Source organism: Gambusia affinis, linkage group LG08 (assembly GCF_019740435.1).
Source record: "Gambusia affinis linkage group LG08, SWU_Gaff_1.0, whole genome shotgun sequence".
Lineage (NCBI taxonomy): Eukaryota > Metazoa > Chordata > Actinopteri > Cyprinodontiformes > Poeciliidae > Gambusia > Gambusia affinis.
In genome coordinates, this window is record NC_057875.1 from 13350177 (window position 1) to 13363414 (window position 13238).

The window sequence follows — 13238 nt, forward strand, 5'->3', positions numbered from 1 at the left end:
TTTAAATTTGACTGACTAAATCCTGCGCTGACACTAAAATCAATACGTACGTTAAAACGTTTCCCCCCGTCTCTTCTCTCGTCCTCTGCAGGTGTCAGCTGAACTTGTTTGCCAAAATGTGTCTGGATCGTCAGTATTTGGCCATCAATCAGATCAACGACAAACTACCTGTGGATCTGATCCTGCGCTGCATGTTTGACGACTGCCTGCCCTACAACCTCAGAGCGTCCTTCTGTCGCCTGATGTTGCACATGCATGTGGACTGCGAACCGCAGGAGGCCGTGGTTCCGGTGCGCTACGCCCGCCTCTGGACTGAAATCCCTTCCAAGATCTCTATCAAAGAGTGAGCATCTGCATGTCGGCTGACTCGTCTTATTTTTAGGCGAATTCTCACCTATTTGATTTATTGCGCAGGTTCAAGTATGAGTCAACAGTCGACTCAAGAGAGGAGATGAAGAAGAAATTTAAAAGCACCATGGAATTTGTTGATGATTATCTTAAAGATGTGTTCAACCAGCATTACCCATTTGGGGACAAAGAAAAGAATGAACTCACGCTAGAGGTAAATATACTTTGTAGACCTGTTACACTATGTCATGTGTGAAATTCAGCTGACCATTAAAATTTGTACTGAAAATAAATATGTTTTAATCTATCAATCCTGTCAAAATACATACTGCATTTTATTCAAAAAGTACAGTTTAAGTAAATGCAGGTACTTCCTTGCTCCATTATAACAGGTAGAATTAAACATTATATCCAAAAGGATTTAAACTTTCCTATAAAGGCAGAAAAAGATTAAAAGTATGTCATTTTATTTCCTGGCATGCTTGTTAAATTGGGTCAGTTTGACAAAATTCCCAAAATTCAAGCAATAAAGAAAGCTTTTTCAACAACCTTATTCTAAAAATCCAACAGGGCTGCCATGTGTTTTACACCTTGTGAAGACTGCAGTTACAATTTATTTTCTCACTGGTTGCACTTCATTAAATCTTCCACACACACACATTTTTTATAGGACATATTTTTCCATCAAACCCCGAATCCAAAACAACTGTATGTTTAACTTGCAGGCAGCTGCAATAATAAACTAATTATTTGCATTTATGTTGGATTGTATCGTATTTGATTCCTCAAAGGTATATTATTGTTTCAGCCATTTTTGTGAAAATGTTAATGTAGTTCTTGAATACATGAAGTGTAAACATTTCTATGGCTTTCTTTCACCATCCTGATTGTGATTGTGTCCCCTCTGTTAGGTGGTCAATCTGGCTCGACATTTGGTGTACTTTGGTTTCTACAACTTCAGTGAGCTGCTGCGCCTCACACGCACCCTGCTGGCCATCCTGGACATTGTTCAGCAACCGTTCGGCTTGCTTAGCAAGCTTGGGAAGACTCCAGAGGCCGGTCAGGGCACTGAAAGCTCAGCTATTAGGATCATTTTTGTGCTTAAATATTTACATGTGTGCATTGAAGCGAGGTCACACTGGTTTATGTGTAACAAAATAAGGGTAGATTAAAGCTAATTGTCTGGTTTTATTTCAGAAGTTTAGACATAACAGAGCAGTGTTATGTCTAATATTGACATAACACTGCTCTGATTTGCTCTGGTATGCAAAACCTGAGCAGTTTCTAAAAGCATTAAGATTGAAATCATCTCTAAAATGTTTTATTGTGACTTTTGTAATAATAGTTATGAATTGAGACCAAAGAATACAGTATAACAAATTTGAAAGGCTGAGATAATGTTGATGAGTTGTTTTTGTTTATCTATATAAGGTGTCAAGAATTGGATGTTTTCCGTTTTACCTTGTTTGTCACAAACTTTTTTTTTTATTGTTTCACCAACTGTAATCATTTAAATGTTGATGTTCCACACACAAACAGAATAATAATAATAAAAAAACCATCTCCCTTTTAGGAAACAATGTTTTGCGCACAATCCACGGCGTTGGAGAAATGATGACTCAGATGGTAATGAGTCGAGGCGTCCTTCACGGTTTGCCTGACACGCCACCATCCCTGCGCTACGGGATAGGACACTTTCTCCCAGACAACGAGGACGTCGTGGTGATGGACACCAAGCTGAAGATCATTGAGATCTTGCAAGTATGAACTGCTGCTGAATATTTTATCCATTTCAAAGTTGTTTTTTTTGTCTGTTTCAGTTTGAATGCCTTTTTAATCCTTGTTCACATTTTGTGCTGATTTAAGTTCATCCTAAGTGTGAGGTTGGACTACAGGATCACTTACCTGCTGTCCATCTACAAGAAAGAGTTTGGAGAAAGTACAGTGCCTGACAGCTGTTCCTCAATGGCTGACTACCCTCCAATTACATGTGAGATTTGTCTCTTATTGTTCACATCCTAAAGTTTCATAATATTGGATGTTAACATATTTTATCATCTGTTAGCTTCTGAGCCTGACATGGATGAGATTGCAGCAAAAGCAGAGAGCATGTTTGTAGGAAGGTTGGTGAAGCTACATCCTGACATTGTTTTGTCAATTCTTTTTCCATACGCTGTCCAACATTCATACAAGTCTACTTTTGTGTTCTGTAGCTCTGAATTAAGCGTGTTAGAGCTTGATGATGAAGGTGGCCGCACATTTTTGAGGGTTCTCATTCATCTCATCATGCAAGATTATCCTCCTCTGGTCTCTGGATCGCTGCAGCTCATCTTCAAACACTTCAGTCAGAGAGCGGAGATGCTGCAGGCCTTTAAACAGGTACATAATAAAAGCACAATTTCTCAGAGTGTGACATTCCCAACTTATACTATTATGTTGGGAATTCTTCAGTTTCCTACTGAATTTGGTGCACAGCATCAGTCAAAAACAGTTGAGGCATAATCCACACATGTCAACACAATTTCCTCACTTAATAATAATCAACAGGGAATAAAACTGTTGCAACAATGGACAAAATGTGTCAAACAAGGTGTGCTGTTGAATGCCACTTATTTTTCTTGACGTTTTTAACTAGATTGAACAGACAGTTCTTATTTTTCAAGAACAAGTTGCCAAAGAAAACTGTAAAACTGAAGGTTTAAACAGACTCAACAAAGGATCTTTAAAATCTGGGGTATTTTTTTGCTCTTCTTGTAAACTGCTGCAGTTTATTGGTTAAACTAGAGAGAAGTGTCTGCAGTAGTTCCCAGGTACCTGTAGCTGGACACAGTCATCTCTAGAGATCCATTGATTACAGCTAGTTGGGGAGTTTTTCTGTCTTCTCTGACCAAGTCTTAGTTATTTAACTTCAGGTAATGTTTATCACACAGCTTCACCAAGTAATCGTCAACAGGTTTCCATCTTGCAGAACACTGACAATAAAAGTGTCCTCTACATACTTGAGGATGAGGTTGTTTTGAAAGGCGTTTGCGTTTAAAATATACAAAAAGAGGAGAAAATAAACGCCTGAGGTGACTGTTTCCTAGATAGGACACCGTCACCAAACTGTGGGGTTGAATTATAGTAACAATAAACGTAAAATCCACTATCAAAAGTCTTGCCTGGGTTATTGTGCCCTCAAGATGCTTGAGCAGATAATTAAACAGTGACCGTTGTGCCCTCTGCTCCTCCGTGAGCCTGGTAAGAAAACTGCAATTGGTCAAGCTGGCCACGTACTCGAAGCTTTTCATAGCAATAGAGGGCAAAGTCATCAGCTCAAAATAATTAGGCCCTGTTGGAGATTAGGCTTTTTTTTTTGCTATGGGTACAATTATAGATTCTCTACAGAGCTTGGGAACCTTCTGCTGAATAAAAGACGGGTTAATCGGTTCTATAAAATATCACAGAGTTGTTCTGCACAGACTTTAAGGATTCTGCTGTGATCCTGATGTGACATTGGTGGAAAACAATGATACCAAGACCAGAGAAGACGGAGCAATTGTTCAATGCTCTAAAAATATAATTATGCATGTTTATAAAATTCCACTCATCAATGAAACACAGATAAAACACCTGCATGGCTTTTGCAAGCTGCACCTGATCCTTATAATCCCCCCACCTGTTTTTTTCATTGTTCTGTCCAATCATGGCTTTTATGCCAACATATACATGTTTAATTGTTGGATTTGTGAAGGGACTTCTTCTCAACTCAAATAAAAACTGGTTTTGTTTCAGCCATGGGGGCACTTCAATAGGGATGCATAAAAACATTTTGTCTCTGATTTTCCTTTTTTTCCTGTAATTCCAGGTTCAGCTCCTTGTTTCAGAGCAGGATGTACTCAGCTATACACAGATCAAGGAAGACCTGGACAAGCTGCGTCTGACTGTGGAGAAGTCGGAGCTGTGGGTGGAGAAAAGTGGAATCTACAGTAATGACGAGCTGGGGGTGAGGCAGAGTGAAGAGCCCAACATGTAGCTGCTTACCTGCTGTCCAAAAATCACCACATTTAATGCAAATGACAGTTTTCAAATTATGATTTAATTTAATTGGGAAAAAAACTGTTATAGCTTTTAAAATGATGAATAATATTCTTTATCAAATAATTCAAAGATTGAGACAGAATCATACTTACATTGTTACCAAAAATTAATTACAAATATTTAGAAAGCACTCACAATATGCTAAGTTTTGAAGTCTTTTTACAGTCTTATTTTTGTTATTTTTTATATTATGTTCTATCAGTTAGCTACAGATAGCATGTGGCTATATAGTCCGTATTCATTTTGGCTTAGTTGGAAAATTATCAAGCTCACAGTGTCCACCTTCCTCCCCCAGGATGCTGTTCTGAGTCCGGTGCAAGATGGGGAAAACAAACCTCAGATGGACAGTAACCAAGAAAACAACTATGAAGTACTGAAATCTGTGAGTTTCATGTCTTCATTTTGCCGTTCTGACTGCCCAGTTTTTGGTATTTTTCTGGAAAAGATTTCTGTCTCCCATCATTAGATCCTGGAGCGCTTCAGTCGGATGTGTTGTGTGAGTAAAAAGAGCCGTTTGCAGCTGCAGAGGCTGCTGAAGAACATGGGAGCCCACACTGTGGTGCTGGAGCTGCTGCAGATCCCCTACGAAAAGGTGAGGACCAACATTAACATCTCCATCAACACGCAGTTATTGTTGGTGATTCTGTTTGATCCCCCAAATGTCTGTAACTTTATTTGTTTGGCTTCTTTCAGAATGATGAGAAGATGAATGAGATCATGAAGCTGGCTCATAGCTTTTTGCAAAACTTCTGCAAAGGAAATCTGGAAAATCAAGTTCTGCTACACAAACACCTGAACCTCTTCCTCACTCCTGGGGTTTGTTCACTTCACTTTTTGATTTACCAAGTATAAACAGTTTGAAATAATTTCTTCTTGAAACCGTTATGCCTGCTTTTTGCTAGCTGCTGGAAGCCGAGACGATGCGTCACATCTTCATGAACAACAATCAGCTGTGCAATGAGATCAGCGACCGCGTGGTCCACCATTTCGTCCACTGCATCGAGACCCACGGACGTCACGTTCAGTACCTCAGGTTTTTGCAAACGATCGTGAAATGTGACGGGAAGTACATGAAGAAATGTCAGGACAAAGTCATGACTGAGGTAGGAATTTAAATGTGGCATGTCACATGCTCGCAAGGTGATTTGGACCCAGTATTTCTGCATGCAGAATGTTGTGATGGTCCCACTCCTTCTTAAAAGGTGTTAAACTTGGTCAAGATATTTTCAGATTAAGCATGCAAAAGGGAGTTAAGTCTGGAAATACAAAGCATGAAAATGTTCTTGTTTTCGCCACAAGAAATCTGTGGAGATACAAATATGGACACGGAAATAGAATAGAATTAATAGAATTAAGAGTACTTTTCCTATGAGAATCTATCAGTAAAAGCTACATCATGCACACACACAGACACAAACACGCACACAGAAAGGTCAAAATTTTCTTCCATATGACATGAATGAGGTAGCAGATATTTACAGTCACATTACATCATAACGACATAATGGCGCTATCACATATAAAGCCTTACTGCAGTGAGAAACAAACTGTTATTGAACTGTGAAGTTATAGATCTGAAATATCTGCCAGAGGGTAAGAGTTCAAACAGATGGTAAGACGGGTGGGAATAATCCTTTAAGTTGTTGTTGGCTCTAGAGAGAGCATGTCTGTTAGCGATGGAGGGGAGAGAACATCCAGGGTTTTTTGTGGAGGGTTTTTACCCTCCACAGTCTAAGCTTACCAAATAGTGATTCAGTTTGTTAAAATGCTCTGAAAAAGGACACCAGCAGCAGCTAATCACTCGTTTTTTTTCGTTTTTTTCTTTTTCTTTTTTTGAGGATCCTCAGGAAGTGCAGGTGACTTTAATTTTTGTAGCAGTTAGTAAGAGATTGTTTAGTGACACTTTGTTTCTGTAGACAGTCTCATCTTTTTGGAAAATCAGTCCCACTACAGTAACAGCAAACTTTATAATATAATTTTCTGAAAATGCTGGTATACAGTTGTGAGTGTGTAATGAGCAGTGGAGGGGGCTTAGATACCAATAATGATGTGGAGGAGAATTAGGAATGGATCCTGGCTGGTTGTGGTTGACCTGTCTGCCATCTGGAGGTGAGTGAGGGTAATCCCACGGCCAGCATTGGTTTTGATTTGGTGTTCAGGGAGGGTAGTACTGAAATCAGAGCTGAAATCCACAAACATCGTGAAATAACTGTTTCTGATTCCAGATGGCTTACAGATGTTTGAAAAGTGTCGAAAATGCAATTTTCCATATATCTGTTGGTCCTGTATGCATGTTAGTGCAGGTTAAAGGAGGAAGGAAGGCTCAGGCTGAAATATGTTGACGCCAGTTTTTCAAAAGAAATCGTTGAGCTCTTCATAGTTGGAGCACCAGTTTGTCCATCCAGTATTTCACCCAGGCCAGATATTGATAGCTTCAGCACTACATCATTCATTGTAAACTTTAAGCTTTTCAAACAGATTTGAACTGATTTAGATAGACCTAGAGTTGGAACATTTGTAAATATGAAATGTAAAACTCTGTGTCTGCTTCTTGCTGTTTTCCTGTTTGTCCAACCAGTTGGTGAATGCAGGTGAGGATGTGCTGGTCTTCTACAACGACCGCTCGTCGTTCTCGGTGCTGCTGCAGATGATGGCCTCTGAGCAGGAGCGGGCAGATGAGAACGGATCCCTGGCGTACCACAACACGCTCGTAGACCTTCTGGCCGCCTGCACTGAGGGCAAGAATGTCTACACTGAGCTGAAGTGCAACTCGCTGTTGCCACTGGATGACATTGTTAAAGTGGTCACTGATGTGAACTGTGTGCCAGAGGTAAAGGTTCATTATTGTGATTTTATTTTTTTTGTAGATTAATCTTTGACACATTTTGGTCTCTGTTTATTTTTTTATATATATATCTGGAAATGTATTAATTCTGTGTCCTCCAAAGGTTAAAACTTCATATGTGAATTTTGTGAATCACTGCTATGTGGACACTGAAGTGGAAATGAAGGAGATCTACACGTCTTCTCATATCTGGAGGCTATTTGAAAACTTCCTGGTCGACATGGCCACTGTAAGAAAACTCACACAGAAAGGTCACACTTATTTTTTTTTTCTAATGAGGCAGTAAACATTTCAACATTCATCAATGTTTCTTCTGCTGACATGCAGTGCCTATTCTATAAACTTTTTTATTTTTTAGCATTACAACCATAAACGTTTATGCTTTTCGGGATTTTATGTGATTTTAGTGCATAATTGTGAAGCAGAAGTAAAGTAATAGATGGTTTTTATTTTTTGCACATGAAAATAGAAAAGACAGGACAACTATGAGTTGTGCTTCAAACCTTTGCCATTATTGCACTGTGGCAAGATGGAAACCATCGATGAGAAAAAGTCATTAGAGGTTCTGCTTGCAGTTTACCACAATTCTTTTTCTTCCTTTGCAAAATTATATTCAAGATCAAATGATAAGAATGCTTCTGCATTGGACTGTCCGAGAAGTGAAACATGTCTGGAAGGTGACGCTCAGACTGGTTCATATCTTTTTGCTTGTGTGTTAAAGATGTGCAACACTACAGAACGGAACCGCCCAGATCCCCTGGACAAGTATGTGACAGAGACAGTGATGGCCATCATCAGGAGTTTCTTTGAGTCACCGTTCTCTGTGAACTACTCCATGCTGCAGGTACTCTGTTCATGTCAAACATGTGGCAGCTTTTTGCTTCTCCATGGTAGCAGTATTTCAGCCACAGGCTTCTTTTGTCACTGCACATTCACCTGGGATTTTCCTAGCAGATGTTTTAAATTTAGAGCACTTACTGCAGTTGTTTCGTACAGTCTGTACAGAGTTGTCCTGTCAGTTTCACTGTTGGTGTGTTCCTGATATTCTTTTAGACAGATTTGTCTGCACTTTTGTCCTTCGTAAAAAGAATAGCATCTTGTGTTCTTTTGTTTTTTACAGAATAACCAGTCGACTTTCATCAAGCTGCTCCAGTCAGCTTTCAGAATCTACAACCTTAAGGGGATCAATTCAGCTCAGAAGAGCAACATTGAGACCTGTATCAAGACACTGGCTGATGTCGGTGAGTCTTGATGGAGAAAATGTTGACAAATGTTGAACTCAAGTGCCATGCAAGTTGGGTGGCAGGCAAGAGCGAGAGCCTTAGCAAACCAATTCCTGGTGGCATAATCAAACTTTAGCGATATTTAGGGTTATTTAAATATATTTGAATCTGCTTGTAAAAGACAGGGCAAATTTATTTATATATCGCTATTCATACACAAGGAAATGCAAAGATTTTATCATTTATTGTATTTATTACACAGAACGTGCATATTAATATTTCTGTCAGTTTTCTGCCAGTGTTTACCAGAAGACCATTTTTCAACTTTACAGGATCTTTAGAAGACATTAAAGGAAAGACAAATAGAAAATGACAAACCTTTTAAGTTTTTCTTAAAAAGAGACCTCAGTATGTCTCATAAAACCATTGGAAAAGCATAAACCAGTGTTAAAGTGCAGATTTAGATTAAAAGTTTAATTTTAAAATTTAATCCCAATTTTCAGTCCATCACTCGTCAGTGATCACATAACTGTTGATTCGTCAGCATCATCAATCGAGTGGTGTAAACAAAAGACACGATTTACTGAAAGCCTAAGTTTTCTGCATAACTTAGGCTTTCAGTGAGTTCGTTCCATCATCGAGAAGCATAGAAACTAAGTGCTGCATCTCTTTGTTTAGTTCTGCTTCTGGAAACAACAGCAGGTCTCTCATGGCATGATGGGCAGTCTACATGGTTCATATGTGTTTGTTGGGTCTAACTTGTTGACTCTGTGCGGCTGGAGAAAATTCACAGCGAATTTAAACCTGAGCACCTCGTTTTTATCATGTGTTGCACAATCATTCAGCTCTGAAAACAAAACATTCATACGTATCATAAAATGGCCCCAATTAACGTCACATTCTTGCCCATGGTTTGTGCGTAGACCTCAGATGAAAAATTACCATGTGTGTCTCTTTATCTTCATCGTGTTTATCTCTGATTTGTTCTGTCCTCAGCTAAAGCCCGCTCCATACCCATCCCAGTCGATCTGGACAGTCAGGTCAACACTCTGTCTCTTAATGTCCACACCAATGCGGTGCAGCGAGCAGCAAAAGACTGGAGGACCTCGGCACGTTCACGACCTCGCAAAGAGCCTCTGGGTAGCCCCGACTACAAGAACATCATTGAGAAACTACAGGTTTGGTGGCTTATTTGGACTAGAAGTCTGACACATTGGAGTTGCTAAGCTTTAGCCCTCAGTTTTAAATTTTCTAACATATTCATCAAGTTTTAAGATTGCATTCCTAGTTGATTAGATGTTTAAATTGTACAAAGTGGAGTTCAAATAACGTCATGAAGACTTCGGACATGTTCACCGGCACTGACCAGCTGCATCTTTCTATGCCTCTGCCTCTTTTTTAAGGGGGTTGTGTCGTATTTGGAGGATCAGTTCTGTCCGAGGGTTCAAGCAGAATTTTCTGTTCTGGTGGATGTTCTGCAAAGTCCAGAGCTGCTGTTTCCAGAGGCTGCTCGGTTACGCTGTGAGAGTGGAGCCTTTATGTCCAAGTAAGTAGCAGTCCAAAATAATGAATAAAACTGTACAAAATTATTCACCTTACCTTGCTGGAAAAATAAATAAATACACAAACTGCTTTGAAAGACTGGTTCAATTGCTTACAAAGGTGGGATTTTACTTAATGGGGTGAATAAATATGAAGATCCAAGTGAAAGTCTGAAAAGTGTGACGTGGATTTGTATTGATCCTCTTTTACTCTGATACCCATCAGTAATGTGTGATATGCACAGTATATGTTGGAAACAATAGACATTTGGTCTGTGATGGAAATCTAACAGCATTAATGCTTGTTGATGATGTAATGTTGTTGGAAGTGTCACCTTTCAATTTTTTTTTTATCTGTAGGAAATATTAAAAACCTTGTCTTTCCCTTCTGTTACACTATTAAACCCTACTTTGTGCTAAGTTGTTGCACAAAATTCCAATTTAACGAATAAAAAATAAGATGAATTTCTATTTTTTTAAAAGTGAAAATGTAAATACACAAATTGTTTTTGCATTGTTACATTAGGATTCTCTTAACATTCTATAAAACGATCACAAATTCTACTCTTCTGCTGCTCTTTAAAACATGTCATCTGTGGTGATCAGGAATTGGTTTTTCTTATGAGATTTTTGCTGCACTTGTCGGAATCAATTATAAACAAAACAACATTTCCCTGATCTCTCTTTGCCAGACTAATCAAACACACCAAGAAGCTTATGGAACAAGAGGAAAAGCTATGTATAAAGATCCTGGAGACCATCAGAGAGATGATGGAGAAGAAGGAAAGTTTTCAGGAATCTGTAAGTACTTCACCTGCTGTTTCTTGGTCTTTTTTTGCACTTTGTTCTCCCATCCTTTCAAAATGCATTAATTACGTTAAGTACTTAAAATTTTGCGGTACGCATGTCTTCACATCGTCAGTAGTGCAACGGAGTCCTCTCTTTCTCCCCGGTTGTTTCGGCCCGGAACCTTGATTCTCCTCATCAGTATGCTGCGGGTTTGCCCGCGTTACATAAGCCAGGGAAGCACTTGAGGACACGCTCACACTGAGAAGGAGAAGGAGGAAAAGAGGGAAGCGATGGGAGGAGGACAAGGCGGGGGGCAAGCAGTGCACAAACAAATCAATATTGCAGCGAGAGGAGGGAGGACAGGACCCCGTGTCCTGCTGGACCTCCCGTCGGCCTGACGAGGGAGCGGCAAGAGTTAGTAAACAGGGTTTAAAGAAGTGCATGGGCATGCTTCTGTGCACTCTGGTTACTGTTGAAGGCTCATGTAAAAACTGGGGTTTCTGCATTTTGGAAAAGTGTAGAATTCAAGTAATTTTCACATCTGCTTATATATGAAAGTGCAGCTATGAATATCTATCTATTTATCCATCAGTCTCTCTGTCTGTATGTCCGTTCATCTGTCTGTCCGTAAGGTCTTCATTTTATCTGTGCATCCATCTGTTCCTTCATCCATCTATTTGTACATCCATGCATCTGTCTCTCCTTACTTGAAGGTTTTGTACCCAAAACTAAAGACTGTAAGGATATCTGCAGTAAATTAATAGTAAACTTTAATGAACTTTCATAAATATGAATTGAAAGCTGCTCATTTAGGTTTGAGAAGCAGGAACTGAGGTCATTAACACTCTGTGAGAACCCTGAGAGACACTGGAGTTTTTAATTTGCAAGTCAGATTATTGTCTTAAAAACTGGGATTATTGAATTAGCTGTCAAAAGAATGCATTCCTGCCAGTATTGGTTTTCCTTCCCAGGTTTGTGCTCTTGTTGAAGTTTCCCCTCCCCAAGCAGGCTTAGCAGTTGTGTAAAAAAAAAAGAGAGAAGAAAAAAGACCAGAAGGATTCAAGGTGGAAAAGGAAGTCACTTTTTAAAAGCAGCGCTGTTCATCCTAGACTCCAGATGGTGCAGTAACAATCTGTGAAATGTCACTTTGTGTAGGTGTTCATGAGTGCGTTTGTAGCCTCTCTTTGTCGTTTCCCTTCAGCCCTGAGTGTGGAGCTGCTGCTTCACAGCACGAGAGGTTGAGAAGGAGGGAGAGGACGGCGACTGATAGAAATAATGAGAGAGGGAGTGGCAGACAAACAAAACAAAAAAAAAAAAACAGAAGCAGAGAGACGGAGTGACAGCTTAGGCAGCTGAGGCTGGTGGCTCCCCTGGGGTACAATGAGTGGGTGGAGAAGCAAGAGAGAGAGAGAAAGGAGAAGAGCCATGTGAGGAGCCATGTGAGAGGGAGGAGGGGGGAGAAAGCGGGCAGCGTCTGCCGGGTGAGGGATTGGAGAGAGCCTGCTCAGTCCATGAGAAGACAGGGCAGGGGGTGCGGTTACGTAACATCCTGCAGTGGCTGAGCCAGAATCACGTGGAGCCTCACGTTCTCCCTCTCTGCGCACTCTCTCGCTCCTCTGTTTGCTCTCTCTCTCCCCCCTCCTCCTCGTTTGATGCTTAGTCTCAGTTAGTCGCATTCTGTCCTCGCGTCCAGCTTATTTTCTCTATCTCACTGCTGTCTCGTCCCACCCACACCCTGACCTGCGGTTGCCCAGATCGTGGCTGAGGCGTCAGATAAGGGGTCCTGTGTAAATGTTTGTGCTCCAACTTGCCCTGAAGATATCCAGGGTGCAGGGGATTTTATTTCAAAGAATATGTTTAAAAGGATGTTTGATAATGTGCACTGATGCTGGACCCAAGAAATTACACAACATTGAGTTAAATAAAATAGTCTTTATTCAGGTTTCTTTAAAGGATTACACTATGCTTTAGATTTGCGTCAGTCATTTGGCCAGATTAGTGAATTGGAAAGTTTTTTTTCTTCTCTTTATCGGCTGTGATTGTTAATGCACATTTCAAACATTTGTTAATTTTTTTCATTAAATGCACCAAATCTAGGCTCTTCTAACATTTTCACTCAAACACATTAACCGGTTGCATGTAGAATACATTATTATACTTTGTTTAGTTTACTGCAATACCATTTTTTTTTTTATATAAATGGGAAAAATCTTATTTACGTTAATATTTGTTAGACTACATTCATTAAAGGATGTACTCTACATATGAGTGTGTATTACTGAAGTGGTCTAACAATAATATTTTGAACGATACCCACAAAAAATAATTAGTGTTCAATTTGAAGAGCTCATTGTGCAGTATATTATTCCTACTTACTGTTCTGTTCTCAATAGAGCAATTATTTGTTGATGT

General features: G+C 39.7%; 1 protein-coding gene across 1 annotated transcript in view; it reads left to right on the plus strand.

Moving 5' to 3' along the window:
* itpr2 (inositol 1,4,5-trisphosphate receptor, type 2) overlaps nt 1-13238 on the plus strand; it is a 63392-nt gene that overhangs the window by 17969 nt on the left and 32185 nt on the right. The window contains exons 19-37 of the mRNA XM_044123960.1: nt 92-343; nt 415-562; nt 1260-1407; nt 1922-2109; nt 2215-2338; nt 2414-2471; nt 2562-2727; nt 4196-4333; nt 4724-4810; nt 4895-5020; nt 5122-5244; nt 5331-5531; nt 7007-7258; nt 7377-7502; nt 7995-8117; nt 8394-8514; nt 9493-9674; nt 9900-10042; nt 10730-10838. Coding sequence (XP_043979895.1) covers nt 92-343; nt 415-562; nt 1260-1407; nt 1922-2109; nt 2215-2338; nt 2414-2471; nt 2562-2727; nt 4196-4333; nt 4724-4810; nt 4895-5020; nt 5122-5244; nt 5331-5531; nt 7007-7258; nt 7377-7502; nt 7995-8117; nt 8394-8514; nt 9493-9674; nt 9900-10042; nt 10730-10838 — 2815 coding nt within the window. The remainder of the gene's footprint in view (nt 1-91; nt 344-414; nt 563-1259; nt 1408-1921; nt 2110-2214; nt 2339-2413; nt 2472-2561; nt 2728-4195; nt 4334-4723; nt 4811-4894; nt 5021-5121; nt 5245-5330; nt 5532-7006; nt 7259-7376; nt 7503-7994; nt 8118-8393; nt 8515-9492; nt 9675-9899; nt 10043-10729; nt 10839-13238) is intronic.